General features: G+C 39.6%; 1 protein-coding gene across 1 annotated transcript in view; it reads right to left on the reverse strand.

The window, feature by feature from the left end:
- LOC142412572 (potassium voltage-gated channel subfamily KQT member 1-like) overlaps window positions 1–25,135 on the reverse strand; it is a 525,781-nt gene that overhangs the window by 469,777 nt on the left and 30,869 nt on the right. Inside the window, exon 3 of the mRNA XM_075508061.1 lies at window positions 3,801–3,927. Within this exon, the coding sequence (XP_075364176.1) occupies window positions 3,801–3,927 (127 nt within the window). The remainder of the gene's footprint in view (window positions 1–3,800; window positions 3,928–25,135) is intronic.

Below are 25,135 nucleotides of genomic sequence, written 5' to 3' on the forward strand. Positions count from 1 at the left end.
TTTAATTGTGCAGGCTCACTGCAGATTGAATCTTTGAAGAATACAAGAGCATTCTCTAGCAGGGCATTTTAAGCATAAACAAGCTACCAATTTTTCAGAGGCTTGTCAGTCAGCTTGGGGTTGATTTTCAGTGACAATCAAAAAGCTATTTTCTCAGTTTTGAAACTGAGCTATTTTCTCAGTTTTGAAACTAAGTTTCAAGTATCTGCTTCAAAGTGTGAAGTGCTAGTGCTTCTCCATAAGAAATCAGCAGAATTGCCTTTTTCAGGAACAGCTCAAACATTTTCCATGAAATGCCTCCACAAGACTCTGTGGAACTGAGGCAGGCACTTGGCATGGAAAATATCAGGATAAAGAGCCAACATTTGTTTAAATAACTTTTTAACTCTAACAAGCATTAGTATTTAGATTAGCATTACATTAGTATTTGTGTTAGTTTTTAAAAAAGAAGGTGTCAGGAAGCCTTGGTAATTTTAAAAACTGAATTCCAGTAATTTATAAACAGCGATATGTGGATATCCTTCTCAAACATTCTACCTACTTACATGTTTGCAAACATGTCTGTACATACCCATGAAGTGTAGAGAGACAAAAATGGCATAGTGTCTTCTATATAATATGTGCACTACATATGTAGATGACAGACCTACATAAATCACATTCCCTGCAATTTAGCATATGTAGTACACTGCTTTGAAAACCTCCACTGCTAGTTCACTGTCCCTGTGGCTTACTCTTATGTTCTGAATCCTTGAGAAATTCCAAACAGCTGCCATTTTTATCTAAAAAATCAGCTTGCCAGTGAAATATTACTTAGTTATGCATAAACTTCAGCACAGCACATAGTAACACTTATAATACAGCTTACCTGAGTACTGCTTTTTTTGAGCAAATTGCTGACTTGTTTCTAATATTCTCACTAGTTTACTTTCTAGTATGCAATTCTCATCTTTTTGATTAAAAGCAATTAATCCTTTTTAAATTTAAAACAGTAAAAATAGTTGCATTTGTATTTTAATTTTTAGTTGCCATAGTATTTTACAGAATGTAAATAGCCCTCAGCTTGCAGGTGTGTTCTTAGTTGTCTGGAGATAATATGACGTCCATGAGGACTTAAATTAAACAGATTGTATGCACATATTTGAATTTGATTTACATCACATTCTTTTTTTGCTGAACTTTCGTGTTATATCAGCACTTCATAAATTAGGTTTATACAAGGTAACTGGAGCTTTACATACCAGGTGCTGATGCTTTTTCAGAGCTGTATACGTAACCAATTAAAGGTGCTCATAAATAAAGTTCTATTGCCCTTTACTTAAGGACAATATGAGATGGACACACGTATGTGGACTCAGGTCTTTACACCAGTAACTTATGTCCCCCTTATGTCTTTCAAATTGCATGCTGTCAAAACCAGGAGAAACAAAACTTACTTCATAATTGGTTCTTTGTGACATTTTCTGCAACAACAACAAAAGGATAAAAGAGGTTGTGAAAGGACATCCTCTTGATTCTGCCTGTGCTTGGTACCTGCCTTTCAGAAAACCCTAATTAGGCTGGGATTTTCAGAAGCATTTCGCTCCTAACCTAACCCTACTGAAATAGTAATTAATGGAAGTGTTAAATCAATATTTAGGAAAGGTATCACTATTAGTGCTGCTGCCATAGTACACGAGCACTGCACACTCTTTAAACATGCTCATTCTGTGAACTAGGCAATGAAGAAGCATGGAGAGATAAAGTCATTTTTCTAGGGATTCTTGGTATGCTGCAAATGAATTCAATCTATGTCTCCTGACAGGTTCTTTAATTATAGAATTGTCTTTTCTCACTTACATGTAATCACCTATAATCTGTCTGCAAAGAGGAGAAAAATTAGGCTAACTTCAGAAAATCTACCTAAGAAATAAAGAATTTTGATTTACAAGGTAAAGAAGTTGCATCATTTTCCAATTGAGATAAAATTTTAGACAACCATCCAAGAAATAGTGTGTCCAATCTTAACATTTTCCTTCCCCAATTATAGAAGTTGCATGTTAACATACTATTTTATGCAGCATGGAATGCAATAATATTAAACAAGTTTATAAAAGAAAGTAATAACTAGGCTTGACTAGTAAATCTCGTTCTGGTAGTAAGGACCAAAACAATTTTTATTTACAATTAGAGAGGGGAGAAAATGAAGGAGAATGGGAGAAATTAAAGAAGTTCAAAATTGCTACCCAAGGTGAACTTTCTAAGAATTAATCCAAATTTTAGTGTGACAAAATCCCATAAAAGAAATCTCTCTGATATAAAAGACATTTCAATGATATTTTCTGATTTTAAAATAAAGACTTTTGTATTAATGCAAAAGTAGAATGAATATCTTATTTGTTACATTCTGTTCTAATCCTTTAATTCCTTTTTCTAGTGTTTGTATTTTATTTTTGTTGATTTGAAAATCATAGGATGAGTCAGTATGATTTTATCGTTCACAGCAAATGTATTTCCCAAGTTTAGCTATTTGGATTAGTGTAGACACAGTTCCATCTGCATTTGATATGTAAAAACAAATCTTGACTTTAAATGTATTATATTCTTAGGGGAATTTTAAATGTAAAAACAGTACTGATACCTTTGAATGCACAACCAGCTGTAGTCATCCTTAGCTTTTCTTAACAAAAAACACTGTATCTTCTCCCAGGGCTATACAAACATTAATGTTTACTGTGGTAGATACACAGTATCACTATACAGAACCACTATCAAGTTGAAATCACAGTTTAATGGGACTGCCACATTTTCTCCTGCACCTGTATGCTGTAATATACCTACCTAAGAAGCATTTCTGAATTGAAAGAGAAGTCAAGAACCTGATTAGGAGGAAAAAAGTTACCTACAGGCTTCATGGTTAGATCATTAAACTAGATCAGCTCTAGAAGCAGCTGAAGAATTTGTTTGTATTTAATGAAACACTTCTTTCTCAATAACCCAAAACTGAGTACAGTATCTCATCACATTATTTACTACCCACATCGAGATGTATAATGGAAGATGTTGTTTCCTGAGCTTTTGCACCAAGTTTCATAAAGTCAGAGATGGTTAAGGAAACATCAGCTCATTCTCTCCCCTTTTCACCTCTCCCCCTTTGCTCTGTTTAAAACTCAGTGAGTTGATGTTTGAGTAATGTAAAATTCACAGCTCTACTGGATTCTATATAGAATCACAGGCTTAAAACAGAAATGCTGATTTTATGGTCTACTGCAATTTTGTCCAAACATCACCTTTTATTAATCACTCCCTGTTCCACAGGTTCTGTTAGTCACCTCTCCCCCTAAACTCTCTCCTACTCTAGAGATGCTACCCACAATAGTCCCTCAAACCATCTAAAACTGCTTAACTTTAGTACTACCCAGGGGAATTTTTCCTGAGTTATACTTTGCACATTTCCATGTTTTTCCAAATTTATACTCACCTTTGTGTTTGCTTTCTACAGCAGACCTAAAGAAGGATTTTGTGTTCAAAATATTGTTAATTTTCTCCAATTACACAAGTAGATGTAGTAAAGATTTCTTCACTTTACAATTTTGCCTTTCTTAAGCTGATGCCTGCCTGTGTCTCACAGCCATATTTTAAATGTTCAGTTCTAGCAATCCAAAAGAAGAAATAATTGCATGCGTTCACAAATCAGATAAATACTTGAGTGATAGACATAGCTCAGAATTGCAATATGGTCTCTGCAGTAGTTGACAACTTTACTTGAAAAGGGATAATAATAGCAAAGTTAAGAAAAAAAAAAAGAGTTTAAATCTTACCGATAATTGATATTGGCTTTCTGGCAAACCGTATTCTTCCCTGGAAGCCAACATACTTACTCCTGCAGCCTGCAGACCACAATCGGACCACATATTCAGCACCAAAAAACACAACCAGAACTATTTCCTATCAGAATTAAAAGGACATAATATCAGGTTTTTCATTAAAAGACAGACTACAGTTTGCACATCTAATTTATTCCTGTGACTAATACAAATAAGCTTGTTGAGATGAAAGATGCAATAAAAAGGATTGTGCCTAATCTGTTCACTTTTTATATGCGTATGCCAGCCAGTACGTAAAAGGGAGATATGATCTGCTCCTGAATGTGATTTGCATGAATAAAAGGATGGTTTAAGCTCCATTCCATCAGTATATCATAGGGAAGAATACAATATTCTTCTTCTTTTGTTTCTTTCCAAAACGTAAAATTTTTAAAAATAAGGAATGGAGGGAGGCTACTACCATATAATTCCTAAAACTAACAAGTATATGAAACATTTGTAGATCAAACTAACAAGTATATGAAACATTTGTAGATCAAACTAACAAGTATATGAAACAGAATTTATAAACATAAAACCAAAAAGTGTAATGTCAACTTTTGTATATTCAAAATAGAATCATAGACTATCTCAAGTTGGAGGGGACCCAAAAGGATCATTACGTCCAACTCTGTGCTCCTCACAGGGCTACCTAAAACTAAACCATATGACTAAGAGCATCGTCCAGACACTCCTTGAACTCTGTCAGGCTTGGTGTTCCCTGGGGAGCCCATTCCAGTGACCGACCACCCTCTCAGTGAAGAACCTTTTCCTAATGTCCAATCTGAACTTCCCCTGATGCAGCTTCATTCCATTTCCTCGTGTCCTATCACTGCTCACTGGAGTGAGGAGCTCAGCATCTCCCTCTCCACTGCCCCTCTTGAAGAGGTTGTAGACTGCAGTGAGGTGACCCCTCAGCCTTCTCTTCTCCAAGCTGAAGAAACCAAATGACCTCAGCCACTCCTCGTAAGTCTTGCCCTCCAGGCCTTTCACCATCTTGGTTGCCTTCCTCTGGTCACACTCTAATAGTATGACATCTTTCTTACACTGAGGCATCCTAAACTGCTTTAGGTGGGGCTGCACCAGTGCAGTTGTAGAGTGGGACAATCATCTCCCTCGACCAGCTAGCTATGCTGTGCTTGATGCACCCCAGGAGACAGTTGGCCCTTTTGGCTGCCAGGGCACGCTGTTGACTCATATTCAACTTGCCATCAGCCCAAACCCCCACATCTCTTTCTGTGGGGCTGCTCTCCAGCCTCTCATCCCCCAGTTTCTACATATAACCAGGATTGCCCGATCCCAGGTGGAGAATCCAGCACTTGCTCTTGTTAAATTTCATTTGGTTGCCCCACTCACTAGTCTACCTAGATCTCTCTGTAAGGCCTCTCTACCCTTGAGGGAGTTCACAGCTCCTCCTAGTTTAGTATCGTTGGCAAACTTACTTATGTACATTCGATTCCTGCATCCAGATCATTTATAAAAACATTAAGGAGCACTGGCCCTAAAATTGAGCCCAGGGGAATCCCACTGGTGACTGGCTGCCAGCCTGATGTAACCCCATTTACTATAACCCTTTGAGCCTGACCCATCAGCTAATTGCTCACCCAGTGTATTACGGACTTGTCTAGCTGTGTGCTGGACAGTTTATCCAGAAGACTACTGTGAGAGACAGTATCAAAAGCTTTTCTAAAAAACAAAACCACCACATCTACTGACTTCCCTTGGTCAACTATGGGTGACCTTGTCATAAAAGGAAATTAAGTTCGTTAAGCAGGACTTTCCCCTCATGAACCCTTGCCAGCTATGACCAATGACTGCGTTGTCTCTCAAGTGTTTTTTGGTTAACTCCCAGAATAACCTTTTCCATAATTTCACCAGGCACTGAAGTGAGACTGACAGGCCTGTAATTACCAGGGTCTTCCTTCTTACCTTTCTTGAAAATCTGGACAACATTTGCCAGCTTCCAGTCGACTGGGACCTCTCCAGACTCCCAAGACCATTGAAAAATAATGGAGAGAGGTCCCACAATGAGATCGGCCAGCTCTTTCAGTACCCTGGGACAAATCCCACTGGGCCTCATAGATTTATGCACATCCAGCTGGAGCAAGCAAGTCTCAAACAAGTTCAGGGTCGGCTGGGAGTTTATCACCCCACCAGTCACAATCTTCCAACACAGGGCTCCGGGGTTCCCAGGGCCCACCATCGGTGTTGAAGACAGAGGGGAAGAAGGCATGAAACATCTCCGCTTTGTCTACATCCCTATTTGTGAGGTGACCGACCTCATCAAGCAACGGCCCAATGCAATCTCTTGATTCTCCTTTTGCTATTAAGATATTTTAAAAAGCCTTTTTTGTTGTCCTTCACAGTGCTGACCAGCGTGAACTCTAATTGAGCTTTGGTCGCACACATTTTCTCCCTACCGTGGCAAACATCATCTCTGTAGTCCTCCCGTGTCGCCTGTCCTTGCTTCCAATGTCCATACACTTTCCCTTCCTTCCTAAGTTCTAGAAGAAGATCCCTGATCAGCCAAGCCAGCCTTCTGCCCCGCTTGCTTGACTGCCAACACTTTGGAATTGCCACTAATGTGTTCCTAAGAGATGGCCCTTAAAAAGTGACCAGTGTTCATGCACCCCAGTACCTTCAAAAGCAGATTCCCAGGAGACCTTACTCCTTCAGCAGCCCGAAGTCTGCTCTCCCCATAACCAGGACTGAAGTTTTGCTGGCAGTTTTTCTCCTATCACCAACTTTTGAAACTCAACTACTTCATGGTCACTGTGACCAAGACAGCCACCAATCACCACTTCGCCCACAAGTCCCTCTCTGTTTATAACAACAAATCTAGGAGGGCACCTTTCCTAGTCGGCTACCTGCACCAAGAAGTTATCTTCAACATGCTTCAGAAATTTCCTGGACCTGTTTGTATCTGCTGTATGATATTCCCAGTTGATGTCTGGGAAGTTAAAATCACCCATAAGTACAAGGGCAACTGACCTAGAGATATCCCTTAATTCTTTGTAGAATTATTCATCAGTGTTGTTGTCCTGGCTGGGTGGTTGATAGTAGACTCCCACAATAACATCCACTTTACTGGCTTTCCCCTTCATCCTTACCCAGAGGCTCTCAACTGTGTCATCGCCAACTACAAGTGCCATACAATCTAACCCCTCCCTTACATACGGCGCCAGCCCTCTACCTTGCCTGCCCTGCCTATCCCTCCTGAAGACCCTATAACTGTCCATCATGGCACCCCAGTCACAGGACTCATCCCACCAGGTTTTGCTTATGCCAATGATGTCATAGTTCTGGGACCAGGCCAAAGCTTCTAGCTCCTCTTGTTTATTTCTCATGCTGTGCGCATTAGTATAGAGACATTTCAAAAGTGCTCCAGTGTAGTCAGCACATCGTGGAGCAGACTGAAGGACCTCACTAGCACACCATCCTTCAAACATTGGCATGCCACCCCCAGGCTTATCTTTAGCAAGTCTGGTTTTATCCCTTTCCCCCTTCAAATCTAGTTTAAAGCTCTTTCACAGAATCATAGAATCATAGAATTGTTTAGGTTAGAAAAGACTTTTAAGATCATCAAGTCCATTCACCTAGCACTGCCTAGTCCACCACTAAACCATGTCCCTAAGCACCACATCTACACATCTTTTGAATACCTCCAGGGATGGCAACTCAACCACTCCCTGGGCAGCCTGTTCCAATGCTTGACAACACTTTTGGTGAAGAAATTTTTCCTAATATCCAATCTAAACCTCCCCTCGCACAACTTGAGGCCATTTCCTCTTGTCCTATGGCGTGTTACTTGGGAGAAGAGACCAACGCCCACCTCGCTACAACCTCCTTTCAGGTAGTTGTAGAGAGCAATAAGGTCTCCCCTCGGCCTCCTTTTCTCCAGGCTAAACAACCCCAGTTCCCTCAGCCTCTCCTCATAAGACTTCTGCTCCAGACCCTTCACCAGCTTCGTTGCCCTTCTCTGGACACGCTCCAGCACCTCAATGTCTCTCTTGTAGTGAGGGGCCCAAAACTGAACACAGTATTCACAGTGCGGCCTCACCAGTGCCAAGTACAGAGGGACAATCACTTCCCTAGTCCTGCTGGCCACGCTATTTCTGATACAAATCAGGATGCTATTGGCTTTCTTGGCCACCTGGGAACATTGCTGGCTCATATTCAGCTGGCTGTTGACCAACACTCCCAGGTTCTTTTCCACCAGGCAGCTTTCCAGCCACTCTTCCCCAAGCCTGTAGCATTGCATGGGGTTGTTGTGACCCAAGCGCAGGATCTGGCACTTAGCCTTGTTGAACCTCATTACAGTTGGCCTTGGCCCATCGATCCAGCCTGTCTGGCTCCCTCTGTAGAGCCTTCCTACCCTCAAGCAGATCAACACTCCTGCCCAGCTTGGTGTCATCTGCAAACTTACTGAGGGTGCACTCGATCCCTGTGTCCAGATCATCGATAAAGATATTAAACCCTGCTAACTCCTGCACAAAGATCTTCCTCCCCACTTGAGACAAGTGTACTCTGTCTGTCGTCAGCAGGCCTGGTGTTATGTAGACAGACCCAGGATCAAAACCCCAGAATTCTGCCATGACACCAGGCTCAAAGCCAAGTATTGATCTGCCGGGTCTTCCTGTTTCTTCCCTCATCATTCCCTGCAACTGGAAGGATGGAGGAGAACACTACTTGTGCTCCTGATCTCTTAACCAGTTGCCGCAAGGCCCTGAAGTCTCTCTTGATTGCCCTTGGACTTCTTATTGCAACTTCATCACTGCTTACATGAAAAGTCAATAACAGATAATAATCTGAGGGCTGTACCAGGGTAGGAAGTTTTCTCTTCACATCTTTAACCCAGGCGCCAGGGAGGCAGCAAACTTCCCTAAGAAGTGGGTCCGGTCTGCATATTGGGCACACCCTGCAGCCTGACACTTCGGTGGCAGCACGTTCCCATCGGAGCCCTCTCTGGGAAGCTGCATCAGTCGTGGTGGGTGCAGAGTTTAGAGAGGACACAGCCTTCTGCCAGGTAGATACCATTGCTCCCTGGTTGAGCCGGCAGAGCTACCCTTGCTGCGCGCAAACTGCCATGCCACGCCCTGTTTGCCCACCCTGGTCGCTAGCGCTCCCCAGGGGCTTCTTTTATAGGTGTGGGGGGCTCGACCCTGCCCAGGTCTCGTCAGCTGCTGTCGCACGAGCTGCGGGCTCCTAGAGGGTCTCTCAGCTCCCTCTGAGGTTCCCCCGGTTCAGGACTCCCCCTGTGCACCGCACTAGAGCGCTCTGCTGCGGATCATGCCGGTACCGGAGCTGCTCACCTCGGTGACTGAGGCGAGCAGTATATATACAGCATATAAAATAAATGAATGATCCATATTTTAATATTGCTTCCCTCTATAGCACTATATTGTAAAGCACTCATGCATAACCAAGGATCAGTATACTTTGAGACACTCCTAAAGAAAGCAAATTAGTAAAGATCACAACACGGACAGATTTGTTAAAATCTTTGTTCCTTCCTTCCTTCCTTGTTTTCCTCTGCCGTTGCAATATGCTAGCACAACCAAAATACAGCTTCTAGGCTTTGTTCCAACCCAAACTGTATCCAGTAACTCAGAGTCACCAAACACCTACTACATAAATTACAGCTTTGGAAAATATTTGTATTTTAACTTAAACATGCTTGTAATCTTCACCTGGGGAATTCTAAAGCACCCAAAGAGTGAACAAACTTAAATCACAATTTTCACTGAATAACAATACCAACATGTCTTTAAAACTGACACTCTGAATGTTTGAAAAGAGACCAAAATATTTCAAAGCTGAAAAACAGGTAAGAAAAACTCTACACTAATATGCAAAACTTCACGTCAATTTTGATTTTTAACAAAGTTAGGATAACATTTCTGTATTCACTTCTACCTCCTTGTTTTGCCTGGAATGAGAACCAAGAAAATATGCACAGTCTTCCTCTGTTTTTATGGCACTTTCAGCCTGACTAAAACCAAGGATTAGTACAAAGCTAAGAAAGTTTACAGCATAGTTTCAAGGCAGAAGCACAAGAAAATACATAGCAAATTAGCTCCACAAGTTTATTTTTTAATTATTGTATTATCTAGAGCTTCTACAAGTAATACTTCTAAGTTTGTGCTCTGACTGAAATCTAAATGCAAACATTTATTCGAGCATAATAGTTAAAGCACAACTCAAGAACAATCTTCAAAGGAAAATAATTCTTGCATTACAGGAATCTTGCAAAATGCTCTCTCACTTACTAAATTGTCTACATTTTTAGCAAGTTCCTGGTATCACCACTCAGTAGAATTTGTTCTGAAGTCTCTTATTAAGGATCTCTAACTTCCACCAAAGGAAGCAGAACACTGTCTATATGGACCTAACAGACCTGCTGGAGGAATGGCAATGAAGCTTTGCAGTAGACTGTGAAGTCATGAGCACTTCTTTCTGTAATTAGGCAGAAAGCTAGTATCAAAGCTGAAAGAGCATTTCTGAAGCAAACAGTTCCATGTCCTTATCTGCAGACTAAAATGGCTGAGCTCCACCTCAGAAATACATGTGTTTATAGTCTTAGAGGAAGAAACACAATTAGAAAGCATAGCTTATGCGATTTTGTGGACAATGTTGGTAACTTACCCTTTGACAAGGGAAGATATCCATAGCAATTAAAATGAAAGCAAACGTGCCATTCAACCGCATCAAAAGCATGCTTCTGCCACTCAGTGGCAGTTTATTCAATGGCGGTCCTAACAGACAACACTGATGGCAGTGGAAGAATAATTTCTATAGAAACTGCATATTAGAATCATTGGGTCAGGTAAAAAATTGTGTAGAAATGAGACAAGCAGGTAAGTGCTGAGGAAGCAAAAACTTGGTAGACTTAGGTTATTCCTTGATGATCCCCTGAGGGTACTTCTAAAAGCTGAAATTAAAACTATAGCTGGCCTGAGGGTATTTTATTCTCAAGGCAAATTCCAGAACCTATGATTTTATTTCAGCTACCAACAAGAACCCATCTTGCTTACGTCCGCGAAATCCTGCTGAAGGTTGCACAGTCTATGGAAAGGAAAAATAAATTGTTGACAGGAAGGAGGAAGAAGAAGGAACCTGTATCTTCAATAAATTTGAAATTAATTACTGGTCTCAGTTCATTTTGTCCTGGACAGGTGTCCACATTACCAAAACCACAGCAATTAACACATTTGTTGGCAGCCTCAGACAGGCCAAAGGCCAAAAGAGCATGGAAACTGGACAAACATCACAGCTCTATAGGTGGTCCCTCCAAAAAAAAAAAAAAAAAGGAAGATTATGAAACTTATACTGTTGTTGTGTATACTTCTAATGAAAGATAGAAGACATCCATTTCCAGGGCTGTCAAGGCTGATCAAGCTTCACCTCGCTAAATTCACCTGTAAAAAAGCCCTAACCTGCCTCCTTTTCCTCCTATACACATAAACACTTTTCAGAACCTTAAATTTATTGCCTCACATTTACCTTCCAGTAAAGAAAAAAAAAAACACCCAGCAATTTTCTGGAAAGTCAGAAAAAATATTTTTTCTCACCAAAATGGCAACAAAAGATGGTAAGGAGTTTTTGTGGACAAAACATGAACCAGAAAAAATCTGCAAATTAAATAGTATGCCAAATATGGTCCTGATGATTGACATCCAGCTGTATGTCCATTTGAGATCTTTCTCCAGCTTTCTGAAATTTTCCATAACCCTTGCTTGCAAAATAAGATTATACTCACATGGATCCCACAAAACTTTTTTATTTAGGCTCCCAGCAGTATTTTCTCCCTTCTCCTGCAAATGGTGAAGGAAGAAACACATGATGGAGAATTCTCAGCAGATTTCATAAACCTGGAAAGCTATTTGGCATTGTCCTGGTTTCAGCTGGGATAGAGTTAATGTCCTTCCTAGTAGCTGGTATAGTGCTGTGTTTTGGATTTAGGATGAGAAGAAAGTTGATAACACACTGATGTTTTAGTTGTTGCTAAGCAGTGCTTACACTGGTCAAGGACTTTTCAGCTTCCCATGCTCTGCCAGGTGCACAAGAGGCTGGGAGGGGGCACAGCCAGGACAGCTGACCCCAACTGGCCAAAGGCCTATTCCATACCATATGATGTCATGCTCAGTATAGAAACTGGGGGGAGTTGGCCAGGGGGTGGTGACTGCTGCTTGGAGACTGGCTGGGTGTTGGTTGGCAGGTGGTGAGTTGTTGCATCACTTGTTTTTCTTGGGTTTTGTTCCTCTCTCTCTCTCATTGTTTTCCTTTTCATTAAAATTTTATTATTATTATTATTATTATCATTATTTTTATTTTATTTTATTTCAATTATTAAACTGTTCTTATCTCAACCCACCAGTGTTCTTACTTTTGCTCTTCAGATTCTCTCCCCATCCCACTGGGGAAGGGAGGGTGAGTGAGCAGCTGTGTGGTGCTTGGTTGTCTACTGAGGCTAAACCACAACAGGCATCAACAGAAAGCAAGGGATGAACTCCTCTAATAAAATCAAAAGCAAAATAACAAGTAGGAACAAACCATTACCTCAAAAAAATAAGAGCCAAATCAGGCTTGATCAAAACAGAGCTAATAAATACCCTTGGCTGCTCCATCTAGCAATCAGCTTTGAGCATCAGCCTTCCATTTTTCTCAGCAACCCTTCTCTGAACTGCTACGATGAAAGAAAGGGAAAGCAAAGCTGCATATCCTTTGAATAGAACAGCTGCCATAAACTGTCAGGACATTTGCCATGACCCATTGAAGGATCACGAGACAGGTGTGGAAAAACACAGAGCATCATCCTTTGTCTGAGGCACTGAACCTGCTCCAGAGGCACAGCCAGAGGCACACTGTATTGACAAATGTACCAGTGGAGAGGGTCTTTAGGTAGCGCTGCAACTCGAATTATCTTCCAGGAAGCAGAGCACAGAGTAAGGAAACAACACTACGGACCAGATTCTTCACACTCACGTTAGTCTCTTCCTGTTTTGTTAGTGGTAAAGGATACTCTCGGCAATTCAAATTGCCACAGCAATACTAGGGAAAGTATTTAACATGCAGTAGCTGCCAATCCACTGTAAAGAACTGACATACAATATAATCACAGATTTTAAACTGGGCTTGTACTATCTAATATCTCTGCTAAAGTCAGTAGCAGCGTTCCGTTATTCTGTGCTTGTCCCTGTTGTCTGGGAAAAAAACCCCGAAACACACACCTATAATATTCTTTGCCCAGTCAGGTGGAAGCCCCTGAACTCATTTAATCTTTGGGTTTTTTTCTTTTTCTTAAGTCTAGCCACTGCATAAGTCTTTCTTTTTCCCCCACAAATTAAATCATAAAATAATACATAATCATGTTTATGCTATTCTTAGTATAACTCCATTTTACTAGTTTTATTAAAAATATGAAAAAAACAAGCTTAAAGGGAAATATGTGTAAATAACTCTCATCCGTATCTAATTCAGTCAGTCAAATAAGAAACTCTTGTGGAAAAGCCATCAACCTTTACCCAAGAATGTCACTGATGACCAAATAAAAAAATGCTCACATTAACACAGAAAATCAACATTTTATACAGGAGCATGTGTAAATGAAATATATAGCCTGGAATTTACAATATGTTCCAGTACGGTTATGGATAACTGCACGGGGGAAGCAGGAGAAGGGAAGGAGTTCGGCTGGAGTGATTAAAGTGCACACATGAAAAAGACAAGTATTTTCTCAGCTGCAGCTGTGTTTTAGGTGGAGAGCACACACAAGGCTCTCTTCACTTTTTTATTGGAATATTTAGGTGCTCGGGTAAAAGGAGGAAGTGGGATGGCTAAATGAATAGTGTGTGCTCACGAAGATTCAATCAAGGAATGGCAGCTCAAAACAATGAAGCCTCAGAAACAGGCATAAAGGTTTAATAGTCCAAATGTTTGCACACGTGTACTTATGTCTAAAATTTAATCTGATAACCTGTCTTCAAGGTTTTCCAGTCCTTAGAGTTGAAAATGTCAATTTAGTGACCTATTTAGCTTAATAGTTACTCAAATGCTATGAAAACCTACTGATACTGAAAATACTTATTTCCTACCATCATGCTTGCTCTTATAAAAGATGATGGACATCATGTGTCAAAATATAATATCCAATATATGGAAGAAAAGATGCCAAACGCTGCTAAGTGTCCTATAGTATCATTAGCTTATTCAGACTTACATCTCTTAGATAAAACCAATGCACTTAATGTTTAAAAGTCTGTTGTTTGGATACAAATGGATTTGTTTAACATTTCTTAAAAAAATGTTTCCATGCACACCTGATAAATATGCTGAATTTGCTGACTTCATACCAGGAGTACCTTTATCTTTCAGTTTATCGACATGTGCTATTTCCTGTATAGAATGAAGTTGTACGCTAATGAGGGAAGCACATGGTGCTCTAGTCACATTACCTGTGACGACTAACATTCAAGTGAGTTGGGTGAGTCAGAGAGGAAGATTTACTTCTTAATTCTATTTAGGCAGGCAACAATTTTCCTACAAAGAAAATTAACTACAGTCTCAATAATTTTTGAGCAGGACTTTTCTCTAGAATTCCTTAATTCAGAAAGATACCGCTAAGGCAAACACAACCAAATAGTAGATCAAGTAACATTCAAGAAGTTAGTGCCTGAAGGTCTTAATTTCTCTGTAGATCCACCAGTACCCCACAGGAGCCTTCCAGTTCCCCAACAGCATGTCTTGAAGCCTGACCTGAGGGGACCACCTCTGGTAGGAGGGGAAGGGTTTAGCTTTGCTCCTGGCGTGGAATCTATCCAATGTGAATATCCATTTCAGAATTGTAAATAATCATATCCATGTTTCTTAACCTTTTGATTTGGGAGGGTCTCAAAATTTCAAGGAGAGGAATTGGAAAAATCCTGCATGTACCTCTCCACCTTCCTCTCACTCCCAAGTAAGAAATGTTTCTCTAGTCTCTTGGGCCACATTTTGAAACCACTTTGCACAGAAAACTCTATAGAGCTAGAGTAAGAAGTGAGTAAAATTTGACCAAGGGCATTATGAGTTGGCCCTTTGTTAATTCATCTCAGCCATGCTTACTGCACAATGATTTCTATTTTAGATAGTTGAAAAGCACACAGTAATCATCCAATACAACGTTCTGTGCTGCATTAGGTCAACCCACAAGGTAATATAACCCACAACAATAATTGTATTATAATTCACATTGAGAAGCTTGATAGTTACATTCGATTCCAGAAAGACTATGGCAACTCAGCAAGATCACTTAGCAGACAACTTAAGCTTATGGAATATGTTGAAAGACTCGTGGACTCAATTTTTTTCCTAATACGCTTAATGTATGAAACAATATTCCATATCTATTTTAATAATTATTTATATTGTAATAATATAATATTCGTGATCTATTTTTTCATCTTCCCACAGACCAACAAGAAGCTCAGAAAGAAACAGGGATTCTCCCTCTTGTTTTGTCTCTCACAGGTTTACAAGGAATAAAAGAATAGAGCAAAAGCTTTTGAGTCATGCGGTTATTTTTATTCAGATGTATTCTACACTAACATAGACTGACTCTTCCATAGTATAAAAGAAATAGTGTATTCTTCTACTGAAGCAGTTTACCTGTCAGTGCCTTTAAGGGACTGGACACCTCATTAACACCTACTGTTACACAGCCAATATACACTACACAAATAACACAAAATGCCACTAAATATTATGGGATCTACTCTGCATGCCATAATCTGTAGGAAATCCATTATCATCTGTAAGAAATGATCTGGTGAGGCCAGCAGGAGGAATACCTATGAACTTCATGTATTAGACTATCAACACATCACTTTATTAAACAGACCTGGAGAAGGCCCTAACTGCTAATGCCATGTGGCAAAGCACAGATTTAGAGTTATAAATTGGCACAAAAGCAGGAAATGGATAAAAATTCCACCATTTTTACTTTCTAATACTGATTGCTTTGATGGGATGTAGGAAATGCCCTCAAACCTATTAGAATACATACACTTCACCATAAATCATACAGAAGGCTAAATTAAGCTTATATACCATCCAGCCTTGTTTCTACTCTGCTAACAGATTAAAGATGACACAGCATTTTGTGACATGACTACATAGCTTAAATGGGAGAAGGGACAAAAGCAGAGACAAAAATAAAGGAATGGGAGAGCTCCTCCACTGTAGACAGGAAGCGTGCATCCTCTTTTAAAAACACACACTTTGAAAATGGTGTCATCAACTCACTACTTTCAAAAAAGAAAAGCCATCCTGAGGTCCAGTTCAGAAACAGAGCAGTTAAATACGCACATGCCTTAAGCCAGCTATCACTTGGTACTCCGAAGTTTGGGTACTCTGAGAAGCCTAGCTTATATATACAGCAGGAGGATGTGTTCATGGCATATGATACCAAAAAAATCATTATATAAAGCCAAAACCAAGCAGTGATTTCAGGAAAGACACAGAACAATGTGACCCATCTGCAGCCTAGAATTCTTTCATGGGATCCTCCCCTTAAGCCCTGACTCCTAAATACAGGCAGAGCATGAGCCTCTCTCCTGAAAAGCTTAAGCAGCAGCTGATACGGGAGTTCCTAATCTTACATCTCAGCCTTTTCTCCAACAGGATTTGCAAACAGAGGAATGTTAATAAAAGCTACATGCTAAATGTAGTCACTATATAAGGATTGCTAGCCACCAAGAAATGTGAGAGGGCAGTGAGGGCCTACAATAGGGACAACAAGTGAGGACCCTGAAAACAGAGCCTTTAAGGGTATTGTGTATCCTCTAGTACTGTACTGCTATGAACTACAGGCGTTAATGTGTTTGGAAGATATGCTGTTGCTTTTTCCAGCAATGAAACACGTCAGAGGAAAGCGGATGCGTAAAGACTGTCTCCCAAAGAAAGAGGTACCACAGGAGCTGAGCCCATCTAGAAAAACCACTGGAATCCAGGATCCAGCCCTGCTGAAACAGGGAAGGTGATCCCAGCTGAAACGGTAAGACTATCCACCTTGTTTGTGGCTCTGCTGCAGAAAGCTTCTAGGACAGCACATGCCCTTCAAAGTCTTATCCTGTAAGCCTGAGAAACCTAAGGTAGGAAACCACCCATCAGGACAATATGACTAGAACCTAGTGACCCCTGGTGAAAGCAAAAGAAAAGACTCAGAAGTGCTTTACCTTTTTTAATATATAATAGTTTTGTAAGAAAGTCTTCCTTTTTTGCATTGAAAACAGACCGCTATCAGAGATACAACGCTGAAATAACTAAGCTTTTGGTCCACTACAGTATATCAAATCCTACACAGTTTTGCCATTACCACTTAGCCTGAAAATGTTGCAGTGATTTCACATTTGGACTATGTGCTCTGAATTGGAAAGCACATTAAGATAAACAATATTTCCTATCCCTCCTTCATTCCAATTGCAATAACCACAACATTAAATACATCATGGCATACAAGTAGAAATTAAATTAACAAAGTTGCATCAATATGCTTTATAGCAAAAACATGCTAGTTTCTCAAAGTCAAGAACACTCTTGGTATTCTTAAAGTAAAAAAGTAATTAACATCAAGATATTAAAACAGTGAAAAATTTCCCCTTCACCTACAACACTCTCATTATACAAATTTATGATTTATTGTGTTCTGTTACTCATAGTGTGTAAAAACATCATGTCTATGATAAAAATAGTATTTTGTTCTTGTTTTTAGAACAGGACAATTAGTGAAATTACTCCCACAAGCTCAGAAACTCTCTTTTTGCAAGGTCTTTTACAATAAAAATAAAAATCTGCCTTTTGTAAACTACTATGGTGACCTCTCCTGGTAGAAAAACATATGACCTCTAAGCATGAAAACATTTAATCAGATTAATCCTCAAAGGAGGAATTACACCTGGCCCATTGTAGAGTTTATTTTTTAATGCCATATCCTTAAAGATCTAGATGCCATTTACAAATCAAAACTGACACACAAACTACTAGATCATTAAGAAAACATTACAGCCTCCTGCTGTAGAGGCAAAAGCCTATACAACAGGCTTTGGCAACTTTCTAAAAATAATTTTTCAATAGAATCATCTTAGAGTAAGATAAAATTATAACTGCATATATTAGGGAATTAAAATTTGGGACAGAGTGGAAGGATAAAATGTTAGCTAAAAGTGACACAATGAAGCAAGCCTGAAAAAATGGACAGTGTTTGCTGAAAACATAGTATATTTTCCTTTTCTGGCATAAATCTTTTAAATAAAAACAGTAATTTCCATGGGAACTTTAAGTAAAAATACTCCTAAACACTTTTTTTATTTTTAATCTCAGTCACTTAGCTACTGTGACTTTGGACTCAGACAACTTCAAGGTTTGCCTATGGTCATGCAAAAAGTCTGTGCTAATATATCAGCAACTCTTTGAGAATAGCTCAAGACATTCTTTGCTTTGAACAACCAACCAACAATAACTAACTAGTGAAAATATATAAATTTGTTGTATAATATGCACACACACCTGAAAGAAAGCTTTATACATCAGGAAGCAGACATGTCCATGTAAGTTTGATGACCTCCCAGAGAGGAAAGTGACTGAAGAAGAAGCACGACTTTAAACACTACAAATAAGATTTTAGAGGATCATTCTTAAAACAAGGAGTATAAAAGGAAGACTTACATACAAGTTACAAATATTAAAAGTCAAAAAGAACAGTTAAGCAAGCAGAATTTTTGTAATGAAAGACATCATAAGCAATCAGCACTGATTTGATTGATCTGTTGAACTCACAGGGAAAATTTCAACAAGTGAAAGCAAAAAGAAGTAAAATGGTTAGAACTCTGGGAAACATGGTCAATGGAAATGGCATTGACCCATGACAGGAATCCAAGGTAATGATAAAAGTGCATATATTGATTTTAAGAACAAGCAGATTAAAACCAACTGTAGTATTTAAACACTAACTTTTTCTTCTTTTAATTATTTATTACCAAACCATCTGTAAATATATCAGTGAAGAACTGAAGTGTGAAATTACTTCAAGCAGGTAGGGTTTCGAATTAAAAAGCAATAATATTATGCCTGTTCTCTTAATTTCTCAGAAGATGCATTTTGAAAGAATTTTACATTGAAAAAAGAATAACAAACAACAGGTAAGGATGATGGAACAAAAAGACAGCTGTCAGGTTTTGCCTTCTTCACGATGAACAGTCTTCAAGAGCCAGGTTTCTGTCAGAAAACTGCATGCGGATGCAGCTCTGCAGATCAGGCAGGAATCACAAACTCATTCTGCACTCAGTCACACGTTACGAAAACCATTGGGAAGGTAGCAGATAAACACAAGTAATAATTAGGAGTCTATTCTATCAAAGACAGAAAGTGAACAGTGTTGACTCAAGATTAAATATTGACTGTAGGAAATCCCATAATAACTGTTCTGGCCTGTATTTGGAAGAAGCTATTAAAAAGGCAAGTGAACCCTGACAAATATCTCCATGAGTACCAAAAGTGTCTAGAGAGTAATTAAGTAGGAAAAAAAAAAGACAGCTATTTAACAGTTTTTTCTTCCCTGTTTTTACCGAAAGTATTAATCCATTTTTTAAAGGTATTTTAAACCAGTTCCAAAATTCTGCTGTTCATATGCCTGTTGGGAACAGACGTTACAATGTGGTCCACAAAAAGGCAAGAAAGCTACATTCCCTCCCCTACGCTCAAATTGTTACTCTTAGAAGATACCATACACCCTGGTTACCCACCTTCTGGTACTCAGGCATGGCATGACAATTTTGTGAGGCTGTATCTCAAGTTCATAAACACCATCCTGGGCAGGATTATTTCAGAAACTTGTTTTTAGTATACAATACAGTAAGTTGTCTCTTTTCAGCAGTCCCAGTTGCAGAACTGCCCATAGTCATCCCTCACACTGCTCTTTTGGCTCAGTATGCTGCTCAGTTTTGCCAATTTGTTCTGGTGATCAAAATGGAGGATTTCTTAAGCGAGTACCTGCTCCAATATTTAGGGCATGAGATACTGCAAGAAATGCACAGGGACATCAGACAGGGGACTTAAAAGAGGCATGACAGACTTCTTCCAGAAATCAGGTATTAAGCACTTAGTGCAGCAAATAATGATCTGACAACAGGCCACTAAAGGTGACATCATGGTGGAAGTTTGTCACAGACCACATGATCAGGATAAGAAGGCAGACAAAGTCTTCTTTAAACAACTCAAGAAAGTTTCTAGATCATGCCCTGGTTCTTATAGAGGACTTTAATTCAGCTAGTACCTATTCCAAGAGCAACACAGTGAGATGCAAGCAATCTGAGAGATTTCTAGAGTGTTTCAGGAGTAACTTTTAGATACAGATATTGAGTGGGCAACTGGGAATGAAACACAGCTGGGTCTGCTGTTCAGATACACAAGGGAAAATTAGCTGCGGATATAATAATCAATGACAATGCCTTGGATGTAGCATCCAAGAAATAATGTAATTCAAGATCCTGAAGGGAGAACAGACCCTACACTTCAGGAGAGCAAACTTCCAATTATTCAGGGAACTGATAGGTGGGATCCCAGGGGAGACAGCTCTGAAGGGTCAACAAGCTCAGGATAGCTAGCAGGTCTTTGAAGACAACCTCCTCCAAATGCAAGGAAGTGATGAAAGCTAACAACAGGAGAACAAGGGAAGTGATTATCCCCCTTTACTTAGCACTCATTAAATTGCACCTAGAATATTGCATCTGTTTTTTTCCACCACTACAAGAAAGACTTTGATAAACTGGAGCAAGTTCCGCATAGGGCCATCAAGGTGGTCAGGGTGTTGGACCACATGCCCTGTGAGGAGAGGCTGAGGGAACTGGACTTGTTCAGCCTGGAGAAATGAATGCATGGGGGACCTCTGAGCTGCCTCTCAATATATACAAGGAGGTTATTGAGAAGATGGAGCCAGGTTCTTAACAGTAGTGCATGGCAGGAAGATGAACGAAAACAGACCATAGCAGAAGGCTGAAAGACAACAAACCAAAATTGAAACAAGGGAGGTTCATAGTGGATATAAGGAAAACTGTCTTCACCATGAGGGATCGTCAGGCATTGGAACAGGCTGCGCTGAAAGGCTATGCAGTTTCCATCCTGGGAGGTTTTCAAGACCTGATGGGATAGTGCCCTGAGCAACCTGGTCTGATCTCCTCACTGATCCTGTTTTGAGCAGGAGGTTGGACTAGAGACCTCCTGAGGTCCCTTCCAGCCCGAATTATTCTATGACTGTATGAAAAGAATAAATCACCAAGGTACATGGCTTCAGAGTTCTGTGAGATCCAGCATTTGCATACTATGACAAGTGGAGACGCTATTCCCTCCCATTACGCAATCTGTAACTAGAGTGGCCACAATTATTTTGGAAAACCCTATTTGCCCTGCTTGGAAAATTCCAGTGTCTGCAGGAGCTGAAGAGAGGGGCAGGCAGTGCAAATCTAGAATGCAGATGGTAACGTAGTATTGCCTTAAGTGTTGCAAACACTTTATTCACAGTTGTGGCCAGTTCCATTGTGCTACTTTCCCCAGACATTGTACAAGAACTTTCTCATGCAGCAGATCCTAAATACTGATGGATAGACAAGTGAAAAACCTCCCAACAGTACACATCCAGGACCAAGGAAAGCAGGGGAAACCAGAGATTCCTTTTCATACCACACTACATGTAGCAATCCGAATTAAAAAAAAAACCCTGCAAGTGTATTTAAGGTTTGTGGATTGTGAAATAACATGTACATTGTTGTTCTACCTATAAGTCTTGTGATCCATTTTAAACACTATTTGAAACTCTAAGCTTGTCTTCGCAAGTATAAAAAATTCAGGAGGAATTATGTTCTTCACTATCTAGTCTGTTGGTGTTTATCAGCACGATTCATTGCACCAATGCCACTGTCACTTCCCTCATTTGCTGGCTTGCTAAATAGTCAGAGGAGAGAAAAAAACAACCAGGAATTAACAAAGATCATACAATGTATGTATACGTAAAAATTAAATTAGACTATCTCACACAGAGCTGGCAAAAACCCTCCCAAGAGTGGCAGTGAATACACAAAATATTTGGTAGTATGAGAACAAAAACATCCTTCAAATGACAGCATTTGCAAGTTCAAGACAAGCAATTTCACCAGTCCTACTACCATGGAAGTAAACTGATTTTACCACAGTGATGATCAGATGGAGATTTACATGTTGTCTTTTCTTCATAAATGCAAAGAACAGAAGTTTCCTTTAAGCCCAAGCAAGGACATCAAATAAAGCAATTTACAGCATTTGGGGAGGCACAGCATCAGCCTGTACCAGAGGCTATGGCTATGCAACGTCTTCAATAGTCTCAAAGATGACAGATTGGCCTTAACATTCAAACGGAGGGCCAAAGAGTCATATTTTTTTCCTCCAGAATTTACTTGAATTTTCAGAGAATTGAAAACATATGCTTGGGGGGAGGTGGGAAGAGATTAAGGGTTTGGGCCTTTTTTTAATTTAAGTTCCAGCAACTGCTTATTCAGCCCCCTTTTTCCATTCAAACTACAATCACTGCTTTGGAGGGCCTTCTTGATATATTCTCTCCTTGGTATATTCACATAGCTTGTCTGAATGATGAGTTTTCACACTTGACAAGAAATTATCTTACACCACCCAGATGTATTAAGAATATTAAAAAATTAAGTCTTTAAAACACAAGACTTCAGTGGCTTAGGACACATTTGCAGTTACATCTGTGACTAATGTGCCATATCTACCCCAGAGACACATATTATCCAAAATTGTATTTGGCACATCATCTCACCCTCTCTAAGAAAATACAAAAACATTTAAGTGTCTACAAGTATCAAATGCTATCCTTCTTGTCAGGCCTTACCAACTTTCAACATTACAATTTTGAAGGTGATCCTTCCTAACTGTTAATCTACCTCAATATAATGAAAATAAGTTTTTCCACAAGTGGGAAAATACCACAAGCATCACATACTAGTATATATTTGCTGCTGACACACTAACAGGGCTATACAAAGAATTACAGGTTCCTTCAATCAGGAGAGAAACAAACCAATTTCATTTTGAACTTGAACCAATAGATGCTTTGGTCCAATTTTGTTTCTCACCATACTGGCAGTCTCCACTGTTCTCAGACACTTTCAAGAGAGCAGAATGGCATGAAAGGCAGAATACATAGGCATGTGTTTCCATATTTTGGTGAAAGAAACTCTCTCTGGTTACATGAACAGTCAACTATGGTAAGAAGTAGATCAGAGTAATGACCTACCACAGAGTAAAGAGAGCAATGACCTCCAGGCTTCTGTGGGGTTAGCACTCTCCTGGATAAATGGGAGACGCAGTTCGAAATTCCTTCAGGTAAAGGTGGGGAGAAGTGCTCCAAGCAGGAGTCTAACCATTTAGCTACCAGAAACAAGAAACCTCACAACTCTATGAAAAAGAACTAATTTAATTAGCTCTAAAAGCAATCTTTCAAGTGTTTTAATTGAAGTTAATTTATTTCAGAGAAAACTCTAAGACTCACAGTTTTAAGACATGCTTTCTAGGCAAGTGAGTCCACAGTAGCCAGCAGAACAGCTAACCTCTCTGCTGGCCGTTTCTAGGAAGGAAGCTAAGGAAACAGCAGGGAGGAAAATAAACTCAAGAGAGGTATCCTCCAGGGTAAGGTTGTAACACAAGGTGGCCAAGAAATTGTTCCAGCGCTGCCACTGACTATGCATGATTCATTTGTTAGATGATAACATCACTTAAAAACAGCTAGCAATGCTATGTGGGTACTCTGTGGACCACACATCTGTCTTCATCTAGTTATTTTTTGTCCAACAATATGTGTCTGCACATGTACACACCATCTACACAAAAACAATCCGCTAAGCATTGAATCCTTGCCAGTATTACTGTTTCAGGTGGTGGTTCTACTGACCTACTATCATTCTACATCTTTCAGTGAGTATGAGAAGACTACATATGATTGGCAGAATACTGCACTTTGTTTGACACTGAATATGGCTTAAAGGCCAAGCAACATTTGTTACAGCTCTAACATTAATCAAAATTCCAAAATAACTCAGGGATCCTAATGATGGCTTAGTCAATTGCACGCAAAAGCTGCATGTACTAATGTAGCCTAAGCCATAGGAAAACAAATAAGTAACTGATTTTTATTTTCAAACCAGACAGAAAACCAAAATCCATCACATTAGAAGTCACCACTTAGCAAAAAGAAATTACAATAAGAATACTGAGATTATCACACATTGAGATCAGAGGATTTGAGTGGCTAAAATACAGATACTGTGAGCAACTGTTTAAAAGTGATTTACTCTATTTTTATCAAGGATTTTCATATCTATTCTTAACTTTCTACAGGTGAAGAGGGGCGGGGGGAACAGAGGAGGAACATTGTCTAGAGTCCTCATGCAAATTATTTGTACTTTTATTTCCCACCTACTTCAAATTAACACTTAAAAATATTGTATGTATGTTGCAAGAGTTTATAGATGCTTGCTGGATGTGATTTCACATTTTTAAGAGACTTAATAGCTCAGGACTGGTAACACAGTTCAGGTACATTTCATCTGTAAATTAGCCACTCAGCCCAGTGATAAAAAAATCGTTCCCTGGCTACTGTGAAAACAATAAGCAACTTCTGTATGACCTCCAAGTGAGCAGATTTTTCTATCACAACACCTATTGCTTAAATTACTACTTAAGATCCTAATAGAAAGAAAAGGATATTGGATTAGCAACGCGATGTCTTCATGCTTCTGCAAAACACCAAGTACAAAACTTAACATATGCTCAAGAGCCTGACACCCTAGTGGATGGCTAACAGCCACAAGAGTTAACAAGCACCAACTTCAGAGTCAAATCACTGATGCATAGAAGTGGGATAAAAGCTCTTCCTTCCTGTTCTATATACTGGCAAACTAGAGCGACAGAAATCACTTACCCCCCAGATTCAGATACTTCTGAAGAGCATGGTTCTTGGCCAATTTTTTACCATAAGACTTAGAAGACATATGTTTAAAGATACATTCCTGCCTATAGAATATCCTGTTCCACGCTGCATAAGACTGATGAACACCAGTTGTCTACTATAAGAGCTACAGGGTACAGTTTCATACCTTATGAAAAGCAAGTACATAAAAACTGTTAATCTATCAAGTACCCTCGTAGTTTACAGATCTAGAAAATAATCATCTCCATTAAACTATGACCTTCCTTTAATGAAAGCA

Source organism: Mycteria americana, chromosome 1 (assembly GCF_035582795.1).
Source record: "Mycteria americana isolate JAX WOST 10 ecotype Jacksonville Zoo and Gardens chromosome 1, USCA_MyAme_1.0, whole genome shotgun sequence".
NCBI classification, from domain to species: Eukaryota; Metazoa; Chordata; class Aves; order Ciconiiformes; family Ciconiidae; genus Mycteria; species Mycteria americana.